The sequence below is a fragment of the Macaca mulatta genome, chromosome 5 (genome assembly GCF_049350105.2).
Source record: "Macaca mulatta isolate MMU2019108-1 chromosome 5, T2T-MMU8v2.0, whole genome shotgun sequence".
In the NCBI taxonomy this organism is placed as follows: Eukaryota; Metazoa; Chordata; class Mammalia; order Primates; family Cercopithecidae; genus Macaca; species Macaca mulatta.
The window spans coordinates 136846667-136871007 of record NC_133410.1 but is presented as its reverse complement, the minus strand read 5'-3'; the positions used below and the strand labels follow the sequence as shown (position 1 = coordinate 136871007).

The following is a 24341-nucleotide window of genomic DNA, read 5'->3' as shown; positions in this document are numbered from 1 at the left end:
TATTCTACATCTTGTTTGGGGTAATGCTTATGTTTAATTTTCAAAACTCACAGTGAACACCTAAGATCGCTATATTTTACCATATGTTATCTAGCCCTGAATGTTAAAACAAAAAAAAAATTCCTCGAAACTTTCCCATATGTTTAAATTTTCCAAAGTAAAGTTGTGGAAAAAGACTGCCAATAGTGTTGTTTTCTTTTTTTTTTTGAGACGGAGTCTCGCTCTGTCCCCCAGGCTGGAGTGCAGTGGCCGGATCGCAGCTCACTGCAAGCTCCGCCTCCCGGGTTTACGCCATTCTCCTGCCTCAGCCTCCCGAGTAGTTGGGACTACAGGCGCCCGCCACCTCGCCCGGCTAGTTTTTTGTATTTTTTAGTAGAGACAGGGTTTCACCGTGTTAGCCAGGATGGTCTCGATCTCCTGACCTCGTGATTCGCCCGTCTCGGCCTCCCAAAGTGCTGGGATTACAGGCTTGAGCCACCGTGCCCGGCCAATAGTGTTGTTTTCTAGTGAAGCAAGTCAGATTCCCAATAGTGGTAGTTTTGATTGGTTCGATACTTTAAAAAAATGTTTAGCAGTATCTACATAGAAAAATTAACTGTTGCTGGGCATGGTGGCTCAAGCCTGTAATCCCAGCACTTTGGGAGGCCGAGGCGGCTGGATCACCTGAGATCAGGAGTTCGAGACCAGCCTGGCCAACATGATGAAACCCTGTCTCTACTAAAAATACAAAAACTTAGCCAAGCTTGGTGGTGGGTGCCTGTAATCTCAGCTACTCGGGAGGCTGAGGCAGGAGAATCGCTTGAACCTGGGAGGTGGAAGATGCAGTGAGCTAAGATCAGGTCAGTATAACTCCAGCCTGGGCAACAGAGTGAGATCAGGTCAATATAACTCCAGCCTGGGCCACAGAGTGAGATCAGTCTCAAAAAAAAAAAAAAAAGAAAAGAAAAGAAAGAGAAAGAGAAAGAGAAGAAAAAAAGAAAAGATTAACTGTTTTATTCATACAATGGAAAAACTACCAAAAAACAGAAAGTAAACAACTGCTATACACCAATATGAATAAATCTCACAGAAATAACTTCAGAAATAAAATCAGATATAAAAGTCATAACACCCTTTACGTGAAATTCAAAAAACAGGAGAGAGGCCTCTTAAAATGGAGAGCAGTGGTACTGACTAGGAGGGTACAGAAGGCGGCTTGCTTGGGTCTTGAAAATGTTCTATATCTTAATCTGGATGGCAGTTACCTGACCGTATACATAGGAAAAAATATCATCTCTAATCTTATGAGTTACAATATGTAATGTATAAAGGCCAGGCACGGTGGCTCACGCCTGTAATCCCAGCACTTCGGGAGGCTGAGGCAGGCGGATCATGAGGTCAGGAGTTCGAAACTAGCCTGACCAATATGGTGAAACCCCGTATGTACTAAAAATACAAAAATTAGCCAGGTGTGGTGGCGAATGCCTATAATCTCAGCTACTCAGGAGGCTGAGGCAGGAGAATCACCTGAACCCAGCAGGCAAAAGTTGCAGTGAGCCAAGATCACCCGACTGCACTACAACCCAGTCATCAGAGCGAGACTCCGTCTCGAAAAAAATAAATAAATTAATAATAATGTATAAATTAGGCCTCAATTTAAAATAAAATATTTAAAGAAAAACTTGTGGGATGAAAAAGCTCAAAGTTCTTTATGTACAGCTACTAAAGCCTCTTCCAACACATGCTTTTTATAAAAAATAAAAAAGAGGAGGCCGGGCACGGTGGCTCACACCTGTAATCCCAGCACTTTGGGAGGCTGAGGCAGGCAGATCACTTGAGGTCAGGAGTTCCAGACCAGCCTGGAAAACATGGCAAAAACCCGTCTCTACTAAAATGCAAAAATTAGCTGAGCATGGTGGCAGGAGCTTGTAATCCCAGCTTCTCAGGAGGCTGAGGCAGAAGAACTGCTTGAACCTGGGAGGCAGAGGTTGTAGTGAGCCAAGATCGTGCCACTGCACTCCAACCTGGGTGACAGAGTGAGACTCTGTCTCAAAAAATAAAAAAAAAGAGGAAGGGACATAACAAACATTGTATATAGTAAGGTACCATAGTATTCTCTTATATAAACCAACTATCTCAGGAGGAAGACCCAAGAAAGAAGTAACACTGACCACTACCAAGGCAGGTAACTCATTCACTGTTGGTGAAAAATGGGAAAAAAATGTTTTACCATATACCTTTTTTTTCCTTGGACAATCACTGGAAGATAACCATATAACCTTCTGAGTTTTGAATTTTGTGTAATTTATTTCCTATTTAAAAATAATAAATTTAAAAGGGAAGTGAAGAACACAGAAAGTGAAACATTTATCACTCAGGCCTTAAAAGGATCATATAGAAACTACACCATGCACAAAATTAAGGTAAAGACGAGAAGAAACAGAGTTACACATATTTTTATTAAAAACCAAGCCTTGGTAATCCTGAACTCCTAAACAATGAGTTACTGGGTACATCAATATTTTCCAGTATCTGAGGTTTTATCTGACTTAGCTATTAATTTTGGTCCTTTTCTTAATGATACACACCTACTATTATGAATAACTACCAATGCTGGAATACATAGATGTTGCATTCTCACTGCCTGGTAGTAAAAGGAAGACTTGAATGTGCAAAGACCTGGAGATAAAAAGAAAAGAGCACAAGTTCTGAGGAACCACAAGTTCAGACAATTTAGAAAACAAGGTTTGAGATGAAAGTAGCAGGTACAGTTCTGAGGCTGATATTAATTATTCCTCTCAATCCTCATACTCTATTACAGCTTAAGTATTATTTGCTATATTTTAACAAGAAAATTGAAGCATGAAGATGTTATGTCAATTACTTAGTTATACAACTGGTAAGCTATAGAACCAGGATCAATTTGCTCTAATAAATGGAAGACACAAAAAGCTTTCAATTACGGGGAAGACATCAAGAATGCAGTAAGCTAAAAAATAAATGAGTGGAGAAGAATCAGATTCAACCAGTTTGGTTTGCATATGCATATTTAACCAGGGCAGATACAGGTACCAGCTAAAGTATTTTGCTTCTCTCAAGTTTTTTTCAAGAAAGGAAAAACTTCAGCATATTCAAATACATACAGGAAGAAGACGGTAGAAATGAAATGCATGAAGATAAAGGAGTTACCAACAGAAAGACATCATTTAAGACTAACAATAATAGCAAATGTTTACTTTTTTAGAGCTTACTACCTTTGGCAGATACTTTCATTAATACAATTCATCCTCACAACAACCCTAGGAAGTATATATTATTGTCTCAGGACACTGACCATAGTCACAGAACTAAAAGGGACATATTCATAGGTCCATGATCTTTGTATCTTTACACTGCAATGCATAATGAAGCCTCAGTTTCTTAACAGAAAAAGAACACCTTTTCTACTATTACAAATGGTAGGTGCATAATGAATGTTAAATGAATGCAGGCTTATGTTCTTCTAAATTGCTATGTTTACATGTTTCTGCTTTTCAATAGTGGTATTTTTTACTGTATCATTAGCTACTGTATCAGTGCTAACATAACAGCAGCTCAAAAGTTTCCTTTTAAAAATCCTTCCTAACTGTTGTAGGTTGTAAAAACAAAACGTCAATGATCTTAAAATTGTGCCTGAGGATTTAATGGGACTACAAACAGACCAAAAAGGCATACAATAATAAAATTACAACTATATTCATACAGAAGTAGACAGGGAAAAAATGGCAACAACTTCATAAAAAATGGCAGCTGAGTTGGACCTTTGCTATAGCACAATGGCAGCAGTTAATAAACTTATTCTAATGCCGGGGACAGTAGCTCACGCCTGTAATCTCAGCACTTTGGGAAGCTGAAACAGGAAGATCACTTAAGGCCAGGAGTTGGAGACCAGCCTGGCCAACATGGTGAAACTCCATCTCTACTAAAAAATGAAAATAAATAAATAAATAAACAAACTCATTCTACTATGAATCATAATTGCTCTAAGAACAAATTTTGCAAAAAAAAACTAATTTTCTCTGTTAATTACAATATATAGAAACCTTACATACCTATCTATAAACAAATGCAATAATGACATTGCTGACAGTAATTATTTTCATGAAACCAAGAACCATTAATTATACACCAACAAATCATTATTTTATGTTGTTTTTAAAACATGGATTTTACTATAGTAAAATCAATTCTCCTGTCTCAGCCTCCCGAATAGCTGGGATTACAGGCACGTCACCACATCTGGCTAATTTTTGTATTTTAGTAGAGACAGAGTTTGACCATGTTGACCAAGCTGGTGTCAAACTCCTGACCTCAAGTGGTCCACCCGTCTTGGCCTCCAAAAGTGCTGGGATTACAGGTGTGAGCCACCACGCCCAGCCCCATAGTTGATTTTTAAAATAGGAAGCACAAATGTGTTCAAAAACTTGCTATTCAAAGAAGCCTGTTAAGAAATGAGGGTGGGCACAGTGGCTCATTCCTGTAATCCCAGCACTTTGGGAGGTCAAGGCAGGTGGATCACCTGAGGTCAGGAGTTCGAGACCAGCCTGGCCAACATGGTGAAACCCTGTCTCTATTAAAAAATACAAAAATTAGCCAGGCATGGTGGCAGGTGCCTGTAATCTCAGCTACTCAGGAGGCTGAAGGAGGAGACTCACTTGAGCCCGGGAAACGGTGGTTGCAGTGAGCCAAGATCACACCATTACACTCCAGCCTGGGTGACAGAGCAAGACTCTGTCTCAAAAACGAAAAAAAAGAAAAGAAAATGAAAAGACAAAAACTAGGAAAAAAAATTTGCAAAATACATATAATGGACTTGTATCCAGAATAAAGAACTCATACAATTATCTTTTAAAAAACACTTCAATAATAATGAACAAAAAATCTGAACAGACATTTCCACTAATAAGGTATGCAGATAAAAAAGCACATGAAAGAATGCTGACAGCTTTAATCACTAGGGAAATGCAAATTAAAACCACAATGAGTCCGGGCACAGTGGCTCACGCCTGTAATCCCAACACTTTGGGAGGCTAAGGCGGGCAGATCACAAGGTCAAGAGATCAAGACCATCCTGGCCAACATGGTGAAACCCTCATCCCTACTAAAAACACAAAAGTCAGATGGGCGTGGTGGTGCGTGCCTGTAGTCCCAGCTGCTTGGGAGGCTGAGGCAGAAGGATCACTTGAACCCAGGAGGCAGAGGTTGCAGTGAGCCAAGATCACACCACAGAACTCCAGCCTGGGCAACAGAGAGAGACTGTCTCAAAAAACAAACAAAAAAACACAATGAGAGGCCAGGTACGGTAGCTCACACCTGTAATCCCAGCACACTTTGGGAGGCCAAGGCAGATGGGTCGCCTGAAGGTCAGGAGTTTGAGACCAACCTGGCCAACATGGTGAAACCTCATCTCTATTAAAAATATAAAAAATTAGCTCAGCGTGGTGGCAGGTGCCTATAATCCCAGATACTTGGGAGGCTGAGGCAGGAGAACTGCTTGAACCCAGGAGGCGGAGGTTGCAGTGAGCCAAGATCATGGCATTGCACTCCACTCCAGCCTGGGCAACAAGAGCAAAACTGAAACTTTGTCCAAAAAAAAAAAAGCCCACGATGAGAAACCACTACATATCTATTATTCAAAAAACTGACAATATAAGCCATGATAAGACTGAGGAACAAGTCCCACACATAATGGTGGGAATACAAAATGGTAAAGTCACTTTAAACAATAGGTTGGCATTTTCTTATAAAGATAAGCATATACTTGCTATACTTTCCAGCAATCACAATACTATTTATCCAACAGAAAAATATATATATATATATATCCCTATAAAGATCTTCATGCTTTACTCATACTCTCCAAAACCATAAACAATCTGAATGTCCACCAACATGTGAATGGATGAACTGTGGTATATCCACACCATGGAATACTAGTCAGTAATATGAAAGAACAAACTAGTGCTACATGCAACATAGGTGAATCTCAAAAGCACTATACTAAGTGAAAAATCAGAAACAAAAGGCTACAACTTTTAAAATTTTATGATAGTCTGGAAAATGCAAAACTATAGAACTATAGGGATAAAAAGTAGACTAGTGGCCAGGCGTGGTGGCTCACATCTATAACTCCAACACTTTGGGAAGCCAAGGCAGGTGGATCACCTGAGGTCAGAAGTTCAAGACCAGCCTGGCCAACATGGGGAAACCCTGTCTCTACTAAAAATACAAAAATTAGCTGGGTATGGTGGCACACTCCAGTTATCTCAGCTACTTGGGAGGCTGAGGCAGGAAAATCACTTGAACCCAAGATTGTGCCACTGCATTCCATATTGGGCAACAGAATAGGACTCTGTCTCAAAAAAAAAAAACAGATTAGTGATTGTGGTTACCAAGGGCTGTGTGTAGGGAAAGAAACTGGTTAGAAAAAAAAAAAAAGGGCCGGGCGCGGTTGCTCAAGTCTGTAATCCCAGCACTTTGGGAGGCCAAGACAGGCGGATCACGAGGTCAGGAGATCGAGACCATCTTGGCTAACATGGTGAAACCCCGTCTCTACTAAAAAATACAAAAAACTAGCCGGGCGAGGTGGCAGGCACCTGTAGTCCCAGCTACTCGGGAGGCTGAGGCAGGAGAATGGCGTAAACCCAGGAGGCGGAGCTTGCAGTGAGCTGAGATCCGGCCACTGCACTCCAGTCTGGGCAACAGAGCAAGACTCCGTCTCAAAAAAAAAAGATGTTGAAAGCATTTCTAGAAACAGGCCAGATGAGAGATTTTTTTTTTCCCCCAAAGTGCTGGGATTACAGGCATGAGCCACCATGCCCAGCCAGGACTATTTTAAATTAGCCTTTCAATAAGTGGGAACGGCTGGGCATGATGGCTCACACCTGCAATCCCAGTATTTTGGGAGACAGAGGTGGGTGGATCATGAGGTCAGGAGTTTGAGACCAGCCTGGCCAAGATAGTGACGCCAAGTCTAAAATACAAAAAGTAGCCAGGCATGATGGTGCGTGCCTGTAGTCCCAGCTACTCAGGAGGCTGAGGCAGCAAAATCGCTTGAACCCGGGAGGTGGAGGTTGTGGTGAGCCGAGATCGTGCCACTGCACGCCAGCCTGGGCAACAGAGTGAGACTGTCTGAAAAAAATATATATATTATATATTTATATACATAATAATAAATATATATTATATATTTATATACATAATAAATATATATTATATATACATAATAATAAATATATATTATATATTTATATACATAATAATATATATTATATATTTATATACTATAATAATAAATATATATATTTATATACTATAATAATAAATATATATTATATATTTATATGATAATAAATAGATATATATTTATATATAAATAGATATATATTTATATATAGATATTATATACTTTTATATATAGATATTATATATTTATATATAAAAATATATAGGGGAACACATGCTTTTTTACAGTAACCTAAAGAAATTTTTGTTTGATTGTGTTGTTGCACTCTATCGCCCAGGCGTGAGCCACCATGCCCAGCCCTGAAGAAGTTTTAAGGACCAAGAATGTTCAAAAGGGTTCAAGTTTGAAGGATCAGGTTTAAAATAGGTTGACTAATTGAGGGGAAGGGGAAGGAGAAAATATGTAGTAACAACATTAGCAATACTTTCAGGGGTTTCCAAGGTTAGACATTTATGAAGGTTTTACAAAACAGAAAAACGTCATGGAACGCTGTCTGAGCCTCAAGCAACTACAGATTGTCTGTTTTTAATACTCTGTTTTTTAGAGAAGTTTTAGGTACAAAGGAAATTTGAGTGGAAAGTACAAACTGTTCTTCAAATTAGCAATTACCTCCAAGATGAGATTAAGGTTTGTAGTGAGAGCCTGAACACGCTGAAAACCAGCAATCAGGGAAATAGGCAAGAAACCTTGTTCATCCATCTTTCCCCGAAGAAAGAAGTCTCGTTCCAAATTTTCTACACTGAAGTAATATTCACTGAAAAGAGAAATTAGAATTTCATCCATTTATTCAGTAGAAAATAAATATTTCTATTGCTCGCACACTAACTGTGAAAACCAATCATTAACATGAAAGTATTGTAATTTGGCTAACAATATGTACAGGTCTAATACAACATAGATAGGGTAAACATATAAGATAGCAAAAAACCCTACTGAATTAATTTCTCTTATACTTAAAATACTGATTTTCCAAAAAATTAATAACTTCTATTTAGATCAGCTTCACTAAATATAAAGAATTAAGCTGCTCATTTTACTTTAAGATAGTTCAATAATTGATTTTAATGAGTTAATTAGATGAAAATCTTTACAAAGCCACTTCTACTTGCTTCATTTAAGTATTAGATAACAAAGCTAATCACATGTTAGCATAATGCCTGCCAATTTTTTCCCAGTCACTGAGAAGAATGGTATACTGGAAGTATCCTTTGTCAAATTCGTATACAGAAAAGTAGTTCGTTTTGTTTTCTAAATTGACAAAGTACTGACATGTTTAACACTTCTGAAGCCTAGTAACCAGCACAACGCTTAGTTAAAAACTTAGTGAACATGGCCAGGCGGCGTAGCTCATGACTGTAATCCCAGCACTTGGGGAGGCTGAGACGGGCAGATCACCTGAGGTCGGGAGTTCAAGACCAGCCTGACCAACATGGAGAAAACCTGTCTCCACTAAAAATACAAAATTAGCCGGGTGTGGCAGTACATGCCTGTAATCCCAGCTACTCAGGAGGCTGAGGCGGGAGAATCCCTTGAACCCGGGAGGCAAATGTTGCAGTGAGCCAAGATCACGCCATTGCACTCAAGCCTGGGCAACAAGGGCAAAACTCCGTCTCAAAAAAAAAAAACCTTAGTGAACACACAGGCATATGTGCACATATATATTTTGAATGATTCAAGTCCTCCATGCTTCTTTCTTTGATAGACGGACTATAAGATATTAAGGGTGGCCCGGTGAGGTGGCTCATGCCTGTAATCCCAGCACCTTCAGAGGCCAAGGCAGGTGGATCGCTTGAGGTCAGGAGTTTAAGACCAGTCTAACCAATATGGGGAAACCCCATCTCTACTAAAATACAAAAACTAGCTGGCCATGGTGGCAGGTGCCTGTAATCCCAGCTACTCGGGAGGCTGAGGCAGGAGAACTGACTGCACCCGGGAGGCAGAGGTTGCAGTGAACAGGGACCGTGCCACTATACTCCAGCCCGGGCGACAGAGCAAGACTGTCTAAAAATAATAATAAAAGACATTAGCTGGCCGTGGTGGCTCACGCCTATAATCCCAGCACTTTGGGAGGCTGAGGCGGGCGGATCACAAGGTCAGGAGATCAAGACCATCCTTGGCTGACACAGTGAAACTCCGTCTCTACTAAAAATACAAAACACTAGCCAGGCGTGGTGGTGGGAGCCTGTAGTCCCAGCTACTCGGGAGGCTGAGGCAGGAGAATGGCATGAACCTGGGAGGCAGGGCTTGCAGTGAGCCGAGAGTACACCACTGCACTCTAGCCTGGGCAACAGAGCCAGACTCCATCTCAAAAAACAAAAAAAAAAAACAGAAAAGACATTAAGTTATCACAGAATACAGCTAAAGAAGGAATATCCTTGACACCATGAGGCACATGGAGGCAAAAATATAGAAAATGATTAGATGTCTTATCTTCTCTTGAAAAACACAAACCGGCGGGGCGTGGTGGCTCAAGCCTGTAATCCCAGCACTTTGGGAGGCCGAGACGGGCGGATCACGAGGTCAGGAGATCGAGAGACCATCCCAGCTAACACAGTGAAACCCCGTCTCTACTAAAAAATACAAAAAAACTAGCCGGGCAAGGTGGCGGGCACCTGTAGTCCCAGCTACTCGGGAGGCTGAGGCAGGAGAATGGCATAAACCAGGGAGGCAGAGCTTGCAGTGAGCCGAGATCCGGCCACTGCACTCCAGCCTGGGCAACAGAGTGAGACTCCATCTCAAAAAAAAGAGAAAGAAAAACACAAACCCACTTAACCTTTCTGAAAGAAGTATAAATGGATGAACATCAATGATGATGGGGCCTGCAGTTTAATAATCCCACACTATTTCCAAATCACAGAGAAAGTTTTCAAACATGGTGTACAAGTTATGGGAAAACAAACCAGCTCACATTTTGGGGTATAAAACTCAGTGACTAAAGATGCTCTTGAAGTATACGGACCAAATTCTATCTTTGAAGAAAAGGCATCATAACTGAAAACTGGTTTTCAGCTATCTTTTACACAAGGGGAAGAAAATAAATCAACTTATTTTAAGAATGTAAATATCCAAATTTTCCTTTAATAGTTTGACATTTATCCAATTGTCAGAGTGCAAAACTCTCTCAAAGACTACTGAAATACTACTGACATCTCAGTAACACTAGTAAATCATTTACTCTTTTTTTTTGAGATGGAGTTTCACTCTTATTGCCCAGGCTGGAGTGCAATGGCATGATCTCGACTCACTGCAGCCTCCACCTCACAGGTTCAAGCAATTATCCTGCCTCACTCTCCTGAGTAGCTGGGACTACAGGCGTGTGCCACCTTGCCCGGCTAATTTTTGTATTCTTAGTAGAGACAGGGTTTCACTATGTTGGCTAGCCTGGTCTCGAACTCCTGACCTCAGATGATCCACTTGTCTTGACCTCCCAAAGTGCTGGGATTACAGGAGTGAGCCACCTCGTCCTGGCCTCATTTACTCTTTTTAAACACTGAAGGAAAAAATCTAAGTCTTAAAGAAATGAATATTCTGATGGTTGTTACGCCTTAAAAGCCTTATTCATAATGTCTGGCATGTGGTAGATACATAATACATGTGTTAAAATTCTAAAATTTCAGGCAGGGCGCAGTGGCTCATGCCTGTCATTTCTACATTTTGGGAGGCCATGGCAGACGGATCACCTGAGGTCAAGAATCCGAGACCAGCCTGACCAACATGGTGAAACCCCAACTTTACTAAACATACAAAATTAGTCGGGCATGGTGTTGCATGCCTGTAATCCCAGCTACTTGGGAGGCTGAGGCAGGAGAATCGCTTGGACCTTGGAGGCGGAGGTTGCAGTGAGCCGAGATTGCACCATTGCATTCCAGCCTGGTTGACAACAGCAAAACTCCATCTCAAAAGAAAAAAAAAAATTCGAAAATTTCAGACATTAAGACATTTGATTTAGTCACAAGTTACAAATGGTCTTAGCTGTGAGATGTGAACTTCCCTAAATCAATAATAAACTGTCCCGGCCAGGCATGGTGGCTCACGCCTATAATCCCAGAACTTTGGGAGGCTGAGATGGGTGGATCACTTTGAGCTCGGGCATCCGAGACCAGCCGGGGGAACATGGCAAAACCCTGTCTATAATAAAAATACAAAAATTAGCTGGGCACGGTGTCACGCGCCCGTAATCCCAGCTATTCGAGAGGCTAAGGTAGGAGAATTGCTTGAACCCAGGAGGCGGAGGTTGAGGTGAGCTGAGATTGCACTGCTGTACTCCATCCTGGGTGACAGAGTGAGACAATGCCTCAAAAAAAAAAAAGAAAAAAGAAAAAAGGAACAAATCTGTCATCTCTCAGTGCCAAAAGAGATTATCACAGCTAGAAATAATCAAGATCTTTACATTTTAATGCTGATATCACAAACAATTAATATAAATTTTCACTTAAAATGTTAAAAACAAGTAGGCCAGGCACGGTGGCTCACGCCTGTAATCCCAGCACTTTGGGAGGCCGAGGAGGGCAGATCACAAGGTCAGGAGTTCGAGACCAGCCTGACCAGAAAGATGAAACCCCGTCTCTACTAAAAATACAAAAATTAGCTGGGCGTGGTGGCATATGCCTGTAATCACAGCTACTCGGGAGGCTGAGGCAGGAGAATCACTTGAACCCGGGAGGCGGACGTTGCAGTGAGCCGAGATCGTGCCATTGCACTCCAGCCTGCACAATAAGAGCAAAACTTCGTCTCAAAAAAAAGGTTTAAAAAAAAGACCTTCAACCATTTTGAATACTTTTAGGCCTCATACTTTACAATTCATTTTGCATCATTTTTCCACAGGTGTCAGGAAAACTTTTGGTGACTTCTCAAAAAGAAAATCAAAATCTTAATCAATCAGCCTATCTATATATTAGAAACCAAGTAATACAAGGTAAAAAGCACGACTCCTTCAAAGCCAGATCTCCACTAATCAAATAATGGTAATAATAACAAGCCACACTAAACCTAGTGCTCTACTAACATTTGCCAAAATCCCTACTGCTAGATCAACCAAAAAAAGAGGCATGACCAATGCCATGTCTGACATTTTGCTCAGTGTCCTAGGGACATCATCAAGTCCTACCTTAGAGGTTCTGGATTCTACACTGCATGATCAGAAATTTTGTCAACACTGAAGTAGCTCTGCTCCTCCCTCACTTGTATGAGCACTGGAGGCCGATTATCCTGACGTGGAGTTGCATGTCCACTGTCAGGTCTCAGAAGGGGCTTGGCAGCAAAAGTTACAAAAAAGACAGTAATAGTGGTATGAAGTTGACAGCCACATGTCAAGCACTTTCTGCCCATAAAAAGGCCCTTTTCTTCAGTGTTTGCATCAACTGTAACAAAAGAAGCAAGAACAAAATAAACAAGTTGCTCCACACTGTAAGCAAATTGGATCCACCATGAAGGCAACCCAGGAAGGTGCCTGGCTGATGACGATAAAGAAATTTTCTAGTAACAGAGTAGAGTCTATTTTATTTTGGAAAAATAGATGATTCTAAAATGCTTATGCCCTTTCAAAAATAGCCCTTTTCCTTCACCTTGTAAGGAGAGAAAAATTTCAAGTTTTAACAAATTGGTTGTGCAAACTGCTTGGCAACATTTTTCTCTTGCCTATAAATAAGCAAAATATCCTATACAATACTAATATGCATAGGGTTTGTTTTTCCTTTCAGAAAATAGAGCTGATATTCTCCTGACTTCACATTCAGTACCCAAAAAGCAACTACTATGAGAACTAGAGTAAGAAGTCTGAACTAACATATAAGGTAGTCCCCATTTAATTACATGTCACAAAGAAAAACTCAGAAGATAAAAAAAAAAATTTAGAATTCAGAAGTCAATTGCTAAGAAGAAAATTAAAAGATACTACCATTCTTTGTTATTTACATTCATTTGCAAATTCTAATATAAATACCTACTGGCAAATAATAAGCCAAATTTTACTTGTTCCATTTCAAGTATATATAGAGAAGCTTTACAGTCTTATATTTATTCATATTATGCAATAACATTTTACCTAATCTCCTTTAAGGAGAAAAATATCTAAATAGTATAGAAGCCAGGAGACATATAAACAACATAAACCAAATACAAAATTTTTCAAATACCTATTTTAATCATATTCCCTAAAAATATATAATCAAAATAATTGTTAACATTTTCCAACCTTTACTAATAAGTAGCTTTAAGAATGTTATAACAGGCCAGGCATGGTGGCTCACACCTATAATCCCAGCACTTTGAGAGGCCAAGGTGGGCAGATCAGCTGAGGCCGGGAGTTCAATACCAGCCTGGCCAACATGGCGAAACCCGTTCTCTACCAAAACCACAAAAATTAGCCAGGTGTGGTGGCATGTGCCTGTAATCCCAACTACCCAGGAGGCTGAGGAACGATAATCACTTGAACCCGGGAAGCAGAGGCTGCATTGAGCCAAGATCATACCACTACACTCCAGCCTGGGCAACAGAGAGAGACTCTGTTTCAAAAAAAAAAAAAAAAAAAAGTTATAACATATTCATTATCAGTAACATTAAAGTTTGATATTGCCACAGATTTTGCTATCCCATCTGCTTACATCAAACATCCACTTACATTTGACGCTTAATATACTCTTTAAGCAATGCTTCTTCCACAGGATACACCTGTACACCTGTACCATCATCATAGTAATACATCATACCGGTATTAAGTTCTGTTTGAAATGGTTGATCAGTCCTTTCACCATGTTCTTGATAACCATATGAATAATCAAAGTTCACTTGATGTGAATAAAGAAAAAGAAAGGTAATCACATATTAGAAAAAAAATAGTTACTATGGATAAAGTGAAGAACTTCAAAGGTTAACAAACATAAAATCATCTATTACCAAACAAAGAAAATTAGTTAAAACATAATAGAGGATAGTTGCTCTATTTTTTTCAAAGTTTATCTAATTTAACAAAACAAAAATTATGTCATACATCGAGGATTTCCTCTGCCTCGTCCTCTTCCCCGTCCTCGGCCTCTTCCTCGACCTCTAAAGGAACCTCGGATATTACCACCCTCACTTCTCACACTGGAAACTTCATCTTGATCATCTCTTTTTTCTCTATCTCGCCTCCAACCTTTTAAAAATAAAAATATTTTTATATACTTCGATTTGCCAAGTAAAATAACATGATTGTCTTTATGAAAACATAGACACTTTGTCACTAATTAACAGTAGCCAGGCATTTTTCAGATGGATACAAACTGAAGAGATCCAACAAGAATTTATCAAAAATATCTCTAGCATAAAACAGAGCCTAAAAAGTATTGGCATATGAAGAATACATTCTTTTTTTTTTTTTTTTTTTTTTTTGAGACGGAGTCTCGCTCTGTCGCCCAGGCTGGAGTGCAGTGGCTGATCTCAGCTCACTGCAAGCTCCGCCTCCCGGGTTTACGCCATTCTCCTGCCTCAGCCTCCCGAGTAGCTGGGACTACAGGCGCCCGCCACCTCGCCCAGCTAATTTTTTTTGCATTTTTTAGTAGAGATGGGGTTTCACTGGGTTAGCCAGGATGGTCTCGATCTCCTGACCTCGTGATCCGCCCATCTCGGCCTCCCAAAGTGCTGGGATTACAGACTTAAGCCACCGCGCCCGGCCGTGAAGAATACATTCTAACAAGTAAAATCACATATTAGAAAGATAAAGAGATAATTTTATTAAGATTGTGCTGATAAAGATTCAAGAAATTTCAAGACTACTAATTTGTACTATATAAAACTCCTAAAAAACACTTCTCACAAAATATTTAAGGATGGTTCTATTTAAGTAAATGACATTCCTTATAAAGTAAAAAGGAAATGAAAACACAAAACAAATTGAGAAAAGATATCTGAAGCGAAATATAGAAATTCTATCTAGAGTACATGTAAGAACCATACCACTCTCTCTCATGCAACACACACACACACACACACACACAACCACTCAATGGGGAAAATATCTAAAATACAAGCAGGGCAAAAAAATGCAAGTGGACAATAAATACTGAAAACGCTGCCTACCAATGAGTCAATAATCATACAAGTCCGGGCACAGTGGCTCAGGCCGGTAATCCCAGTACTCTGGGAGGCCGAGGTGGGCGGATCAACTGAGGTCAGGAGCTGGAGACCAGCCTGGCCGACATAGTGAAATACCACCTCTACTAAAAATACAAAAATTAGCCGGGCGCCGTAGCACACACCTGTAATCCCAGCTACTCCAGAGGCTGAGGGAGGAGAATCACTTGAACTCGGGAGGCAGGGGTTGCAGTGAGCCAAGATTGTACCACTGCACTCCAGCCTGGGCTACAGAGCGAGATTCCCTCTCAAAAAAAAAAAAAAAAAAAAAAAGAAATCATAAAAAGAGGCCCGGTGTGGTGGCTCATGCTTGTAATACCAGCACTTTGGTAGGCTGAGACGGGCAAACTGCTTGAACTCAGGAGTTCAAGACCAGCTTGGGAAACATGGCAAAATCCTGTCTCTACCAAAAATATAAAAAATTAGCCGGGCATGGTGGTGGAGTGCCAGTAATCCCAGCTACTTGGTAGGCTGAGGCAGAAAAACTGTTTGAACCTGGGAGGCGGAGGTTGCAGTGAGCCAACACCCTGCCACTGCACTCCAGCCTGGGCAACGGAACAAGACTCCATCTTAGAATAAAAAAAACAAAAAAAAGAAAACAGTGCTCAGCCTTACTGACTATAAGAAATGCTAATTAAGACAATGAAAGGTTCTTTACCCCAGTACAACAAATATTTTAATGTCTCTAATATGAAACATGGACAAAGTTTAAAAAGGTTTAACACTAGCCAGGTATGGTGGCTCACACCTGTAATCTCAGTACTTTGGGAGGCTGAGGGGGGCCAATCACTTCAGGTCAGGAGTTTGAGACCAGCCTTGCCAGCATGGCGAAACCCCATCTCTACTAAAAATACAAAAATTAGCCAGGCATGGTGGTGGCGCCTGTAATCCCAGCTACTTGGGAGGCTGAGGCAGGAGAATCACTTGAACCTGGGAGGCAGAGGTTACAGTGAGCCGAGATCTCGCCGCTGCACTCTAGCCTAGGTAACAGAGTGAGACTCTGTCTCAAAAAAACAGGTAGAACATTCGTATATTGCTAATAAGGTTGAAAACAGGTATATCTACTTTGAAAATCAACTTGGAATAATCTAATTAATGTGAAGATATGCAAATCCTAGAGAAAAGGTTTTACAACCTTAGCACTTTAGACTTTGGTGTGGGGGCCTGTTCTGTGGACTACAGGATGTTTGGCATTATCCATGACCACCACCTACTAGATGCCAGTAGCACCCACTCACTCCCTCAGTTGTGACAACCCGTAACAAATATCTCCAATGTCAAATGACTCTATGGGGAAAAAAAAAATCACCCTCACTGAGAACATTACCCTAGATTCCATAGTTCCATCCTCAATGCTTAGACCTAAAACAGTCTTTTTCAAACATTTCTCTTTTTTTTAAAATAGAGATGAGGTCTCACTATGTTGCCCAGGCTGGTCTTGAACTCCTGAGCTCAAGCGATCCACCCACCTCCCCCTCCCAAAGTGTTGGGATTATAGGCGTGCACCACCGTGCCCAGCCACTTTTTCAAACATTTCTGCCTTAATCTGTAAGTAAGCCTTATGTATTTCACACACAAGTACACTTACAAAAAAATTTATAATTTAAACACGTATCATTTTAAAATTTACTATGTGAAGCACTCTAGGTTTTTAAAAACCTTATCATGAACCAATATACTGATTTCATAACCCACTCACAGACTATAGTCTGCAGTCTGAAAAAATTACCCTAGAGAGCCTCTTGTACTTGAGTGCTGGAAAACATGCATATTAAAATGTTCACGGTAGCACTTTAATATCAAAAAAACAAGAAACAATCCAAATACCCACCACCATTAGTACAGATTTTATCAAATAGTGAAACAGCCTTTCAGCAGGAAGAGAAAAGAAGACTTACAGTAATACAACCAACATGCATTAATCTAAAGAAAAATAGGCTGGATTAAAAAAAAAAAAAAATTCCTGCCAAAGAATGTTGATAAAGTCACATTGCACAGCGATTTCAAAACATGCAAGAAACCAATGCACTTAAGCTCATTTTTTCCAAAACAATGGGATGAAATTGCAGAGTGCACAACGGGAAGTTTAAAAGTAATAGTAACATATATTTCTTAAACAGGGTGAGTTTCCACTGTTCATCATCATCACCATCCTCATCATTATTATTATTGATTTTACAGATGGGGTCTCACTCTGTCACCCAGACTGCAGTGGCATGATCATAGCTCACTGCAGCCTCGAACTCTTGGGCTCTCAAGCAATCCTCCTTACCTCAGCCTACCAAGTAGCTGGGACTACAGGTGAGTGCCACCATAGTCAGCTCATTATATGGTTGTTCTGTATAACTTTATATCTATTTTCTTGTATATTCAATATTTTTCTTTCTTTTTTTTTTTTTTTTGAGACGGAGTCTTGCTCTGTCGCCCGGGCTGGAGTGTAGTGGCGCGATCTCAGCTCACTGCAAGCTCCGCCGCCCGGGTTCCGGCCATTCTCCTGCCTCAGCCTCCCGAGTAGCTGGGACTACAGGCGCTCGCCACATCGCCCAGGTAGTTTTTTGTATTTTTTAGTAGAGACGGGGTTTCAACGTGTTAGCCAGGATGATGTCGATCTCCTGACCTCGTGATCCACCCGTCTTGGCCTCCCAAAGTGCTGGGATTACAGGATTGAGCCACCGCGCCCGGCCGTATATTCAATATTTAATAAGAAAAAAATTAATGAAATTAGGAGTATCCATTACTTTTAGAATAAAAACTTAAAATGACATTTTGAAAAACAGTAGGAAAAAAGTCCATTTTGCTATAGACACGTTTTATACATACATACATATATATATGCACCCCTACACATGCATGATCATTGTGCATTACAGCCCCAAATTCCCAGGCTCAAGCAATCCTCCTACCTCAGCTTCCCAAGTAGCTGGGACTACAGGCTTGCACCATTGCATTTAGTTAAAGTTTTATAATTTAGAAGTCATATTTTGTGGACAATTGAGAAAAATTAATTGTTGACTAGATTTTAGATGGTACTAGGAAACTAGTGTGATTTTCTTAGATGATGCATTTTCTTAGGACATTAGTGATAAAGCGTCAACAGCTCCAAGTTACTTTCAAGGGATTCAGCAAACAAATGAATTAAATACAGAGAAATTATTAATCTAGATGGTGGCTAGACAGGTATTCACTGTACAATTCTTTCAATTTTTTGTATGTTTAAAGTTTTTCATAATACATTGGAAATTTTTTTTAATCAAAATATATTTACCTCCACACAGGTATATTTAAAATTTTTGAATGGCTATATTGTCTGTAAAATTTCCTCAGGCCTTTTTATCCATTCACAGGACATGACTTACCAGATTTCAGCAGAAAACTATAAAAACAAATGCTCATCCTATTGTTTCCACATATCCTCCTATCCTCTGCTTTCTGAAAATCGGAGCAAACCCCGTGAAAAAATGTATCTGGGTTGGATGTGTTGGATCACACCTGTAATCCCAGCACTTTGGGAGGCCGAGGGAGGCAGATCACCTGAGGTCAGGAGTTCGTGACCAGCCTGGCCCAACATGGTGAAATCCTGTCTCTACTAAAACTACAAAAAGTAGCCGGACACAGTGGTCCATACCTATAATCCCAGCTACTTGGGAGGCTGACGCAGGAGAATCCAGCCTGGGCAATACTGCGAGACTCCGTCTCAAAAAAAAAAAGTATCTGGCCAGTATATTTAATGAAAGTAAAACCATTCAGTAAAAACTAATGGGCCGGGGTGCAGTGGCTCACACCTGTAATCCCAGCACTTTGGGAGGCAGTGAGCCAAGATCGCGCCACTGCACTCCAGCCTGGGCGACAGTGAGGCTTTGTCTCAAAAAAAAAAAAAAAAAAACACAAAGACTAATGGGATACTTTTTAATGGAATGATCAGCCTAACACCTGAGCTAACTCGATATTAACACAACTGAAAGTGAAATACACACAGTAGTATTCCAAGCAAAAAAAAAAAAAAGCCTGAACCTAATCAACCTAGCTCTTTCTTATTGCCAGTTTTAAAAGGAACAGGCAGGCCGGGTACAGTGGCTCTCACACCTCTAATCCCAGCACTTTGGGAGGCTGATGCTGGAAGATCACTTGGGCCCAAGAGTTTGAGACCAGCCTGGGCAACATGGGGAAACCCCATCTCTACAAAAAATACAAAATTAGCCAGGTACGATTGTGCATGCCTGCAGTCCCAGCTACTGAGGAGGCTGAGACAGGAGAATTGCTTGAGCCTAGGAAGTGAAGGTTGCAGTGAGCCGAGATCATGCCATTGCACTTAGCCTGGGAGACAGAGTGAGACTCTGTCTCAAACAAAAAAAAAGGAACATGCAAATGCCAAAGAATACCATGACAAAGCGACCGGCACGGTGGCTCATGCTGTAATCCCAGCGCTTTGGGAGGCCGAGGAGGGCGGATCATGAGGTCAGAAGATCAAGACCATCCTGGCTAACATGGTGAAACTCCATCTCTACTAAAAAATACAAAAAAATTAGCCAGGTGTGCTGGCGAGCGCCTGTAGTCCCAGCTACTCGGGAGACTGCGGCGTGATGTGGAGCTTGCAGTGAGCCAAGGTGGCGCCACTGCACTCCAGCCTGGGTGACAGGGCAAGACTCAGTCTCAAAAAAGAAAAAAAGAATACCATGACAAAGCAATCAGTCAAATCCAAAATACGGGAATTCCACTAGACATGGGACTTAACACATAGCAAAAAGAAAAAAAGTTGCTGATGAAAATGTAAAATGCTACAAAGTAGCCATTTCTTATAATGTTAAATACACAGCTACTATATGACCAATCAATTCGCTCACAGGCATTTGAGAAATACATACATTCCACACAAAGACTTGTAAACAACTATTCATCAGCGTTATTCAAAGTCCAAAAACTATAAACAAGCCACTTATCCATCAACAGATAAAAAGACGAAGGGCTATATGCATTCAACAGAATATTATTTGGCAATAAAGAGGGAGAAGCTGAGTGCAGTGGCTTAACTTTGTAATCCCAACACTTCGGGAGGCCGAGGCAGGAGAATCGCTTGAGACAAGGAGTTCAAGACCAGCCTGGGCAACACAGCAAGACTGTCTCTAAAGAAAACTTTTTATTTAATTAGCCGGGCATAGTGGCATGCACCTGTCATCCTAGCTACTCGGGAAGCTGAGGTGGGAGGATCACTTGAGCTCAAGAGTTCGAGACTGCAGTGAGCTATGACTGTCCCACTGCACTCCAGCCTGGGCAACAGAATGAGACCCCATCACATATTTAAAAAAAAAAAAAAAAAAAAAAGAGGAAGCTAAAGCTTGTTTGAAAAGTCTAATGAGAAAATTATTATCTCCACAGTCTCAAAGCCTCTCTACACAAATTACATAGTAATTACAAAGGGAGAAAAGAGTATTTTTATAATTAAACAAAAAACTGAAGAAAATTAAAAAATTTTTAAAGTCTAGAGTACACTACCTAAACCAAGTTATCAAAGTTAATAATCAGTGTTGTGGTCGGTTGCAGTGGCTCAAGCCTATAATCCCAGCACTTTGGGATGTCGAGGTGGGTGGATCATTTGAGGTCAAGAGTTAGAGCCCAGGCCGGATGCGGTGGCTCAAGCCTGTAATCCCAGCACTTTGGGAGGCCGAGACGGGTGGATCACGAGGTCAGGAGATCGAGATCATCCTGGCTAACACGGTGAAACCCCGTCTCTACTAAAAAATACGAAAAACTACCCGGGCGATGTGGCGAGCGCCTGTAGTCCCAGCTACTCGGGAGGCTGAGGCAGGAGAATGGCCGGAACCCGGGCGGCAGAGCTTGCAGTGAGCCGAGATCGCGCCACTACACTCCAGCCCGGGCGACAGAGCGAGACTCCGTCTCAAAAAAAAAAAAAAAAAAAAAAAGAGTTAGAGCCCAGCCTGACCAATACGGTGAAACCCCATCTCTACTAAAAATAAAAAATCGGCGGGGCGCAGTGGCTCTAGCCTGTAATCCAGCACTTTGGGAGGCCGAGACAGGCGGATCACGAGGTCAGGAGATCAAGACCATCCTGGCTAACACGGTGAAACCCCGTTTCTATTAAAAAATACAAAAAACTAGCCGGGCGAGGTGGTGGGCGCCTGTAGTCCCAGCCACTCAGGAGGCTGAGGCAGGAGAATGGCTTAAACCCAGGAGGCGGAGCTTGCAGTGAGCTGAGATCCGGCCACTGCACTCCAGCCCAGGCGACAGAGCAAGACTCCGTCTCAAAAAAAAAAAATTAAAATTAAAAATTAAAATTAAAAAATTAGCCGAGTGTGGTGGCATGAGCCTGTAGTCCCAGCTACTTGGGAGGCTGAGACAGAAGAATTGCTTGAAACTGGGAGGCAGAGGTTGCAGTGAGCCCAGATCACATGCCACTGCACTCCAGCCTGGGCAACAGAATGAGACTCCATCTCAAACAAAAAACATAAATAATAATAATAATAACCAATGTTGTAATCAAACTAACAATCAAAGTTACAGGAGCAATCAAAATTAATATTAATCAATGTTGTAATCAAATAACCAAATAAAGTTACAGGGGTAATCAAAGTTAGTATCTTCAATAATGGAACAAACCAAGGTCATACTGCCATGCAACTCACTAAGAAGAAAATATTATTGTTTTACACAGTACTCCTGGCCAAAAATTCACAACCCCAATCCAATCACAAGGAAACATCAGAAAACCCAAAGTAAAGGATATCTACAATATAATTATCCTACAATCTTCAAAAAAATCAATGTCATGAAACATAAAAGCAAAAGAACTGTTACAGATTAATGGAGCCTAAAGAGAAAAAAAAAAAATTAAATGAGTGATCCCAGAATGGATCCTTGGAGCAGGGGAGGGATCAACTATAAAGGACTTTATTGAGAAAAATCTGCCTGTGGACAATCACATTGTATTAATGTTAACTTTCATTGTTGTTAATTGCATTACGGTTATATTGTTCTTATGAAATATACTCTGAAGGTATTTAGGGTTAAAGGGACATGATGTCTTCAACTTATTCTCAAATGGTTTATACATGTGGTTACTAAAATAACAAGCATTAAGACTAAGTCTTTCCTTAGTCATTTTTGTCTTAGAATGGTAACTTACTTCGTGTATCATTTCTCCTATTGTTATGTGTTGGTTTATTTGCTTCAGGTTGACATCTTGAGCTGTTCCGGGATCCAGGTCTTTCTTGACTCTCTGATCTTACATCATCTAAGTGGAGTGGTACCCACTTGTGCTTATTAGCTTGAAGAAAACAAAATAAAATCATTTAAGGACAAATGCACAATTTTCACTAAACCCTTGCAATTTGAAAGCACTCTGAACTTTAATCAAATAAGTGAAACACTGAATGTATATTTTAAGATTATTTGTAAAGAGGCCAGACACAGTGACTCATGCCTGTAATCTCAGCACTTTGGGAAGCCGAGGTGGGTGGATGACTTGAGGCCAAGAGTTCAAGAACAGCCTGACCAACATGGAGAAATCCTGTCTCTACTAAAAAGTACAAAAATTAGCCAGGTGTGGTGGCACACGACAGTAATCCCAGCTACTCAGGAGGCTGAGGCACAAGAATAGCTTGAGCCTGGGAAGCGGAGCTTGCAGTGAGCCAAGATCATGCCAAAAGGCCGGGCGTGGTGGCTCACACCTGTAATCCTAGCACTTTAGGAGGCCGAGGCGGGCAGATTACCTGAGGTCAGGAGTTCGAAACCAGCCTGGCCAACATGGTGAAACCCCATATCTACTAAAAATACAAAAATTAGCCGGGCATGGTGGCACATGCCTGTAGTCCCAGCTACTCGGGAAGCTGAGACAGGAGAATTCCTTGAACCTGGGAGGCAGAGGTTGCAGAGAGCCAAGATCGTGCCACTGCACGAGACAAGACTCTGTCTCTAAACAAACAAACAAAAAAGTACATATACATACTATTCTGTTTAGTACCTTATGCTTTAAAAAAAAAAATCAGTTTAATTTAAAATTCTTAGGCTTTAGAATGGGATATATCTGATAAAACACTGTAATGTATACTTTGGAAAGTTAGGCTTTAGGTTTGAAGCACTTTTAGCTCCAGATCACTGCCTAAAATATTAATTTACCCAGGATTTTTACTAATGAATGAGGTTTCTCAAAATATAAGAGGGAAAATGGATAAGTATAAAATTTGTTTAACTTGACAGAACTTTTTACAGCTATTATGCATCTTCCTCAGGACAAAAAACACAAGCAATTTAACTTTTCTTGATGACTAAATGACAATGTAACTATTTATGGTTATTCTATAGTGAAATTCTGAAGATCATCTATTCATGAATGCCATACCTCGGGTTTCAAAATGTTCAGCATTCTGCCCAATCTATATTTTCTACCAAAATAAAGACTCATGGGAATGAAAAAACTGCCAAGGTAATTTAAAAAGAAATATTAGTGTGCAACTACAATATTGATATCCTATAAATCCTGCAAACTATGGATCAAATGAGGAAAAGTGAATATAAATGCATCTAAAAAGGCTTTTAATCTTATACTATAAATTTATGTCAATGAGATTCCTTGACACAAAGAAGCCCTTCTTCTGAAGTCAAAAATCTGTACTCTAGATCAATTAATAGCTTGATTATATGAATTGTTCTAACTACAAAACATCTGGGTTTTAGTGTTGACTGACCAGTTTTAATTGAAGCAATTAATAAAGACAAATTTTAGATCAGGATAACAAATCTGTCATCTGTATGGATTCTAGACAGTCAAGAACACTACTTATGTATGTAGGAAGCAGGAAATAGTTAAGTGACGAAGTAGTTAAGAAATGGGGAGGCCAGGCATGGTGGCGCGCACTTCTAATCCCGGCACTTTGGGAGGTTGAGGCAGGTGGATCACTTGAGCCCAGGAGTTCAAGACCAGCCTGGCCAACGTCGGGAAACCTTGTCTCTACAA

General features: G+C 40.6%; 1 protein-coding gene across 25 annotated transcripts in view; it reads right to left on the bottom strand.

Annotated features, from left to right (window-relative positions):
• Positions 1-24341, bottom strand: part of LARP1B (La ribonucleoprotein 1B) — a 153818-nt gene that overhangs the window by 110212 nt on the left and 19265 nt on the right. For all 25 annotated transcript variants that reach the window (XR_001444971.3, XR_013417294.1, XR_003729779.2 and 22 more), the window contains 4 exons: positions 22512-22652; positions 14253-14396; positions 13884-14049; positions 7874-8018 (listed from right to left, as the gene is read on the bottom strand). Coding sequence is in view for 19 of the 25 variants with exons in the window: in XM_015139202.3 (XP_014994688.2) it covers positions 7874-8018; positions 13884-14049; positions 14253-14396; positions 22512-22652 (596 nt within the window). In the remaining 6 variants the exon portion in view is untranslated. The remainder of the gene's footprint in view (positions 1-7873; positions 8019-13883; positions 14050-14252; positions 14397-22511; positions 22653-24341) is intronic.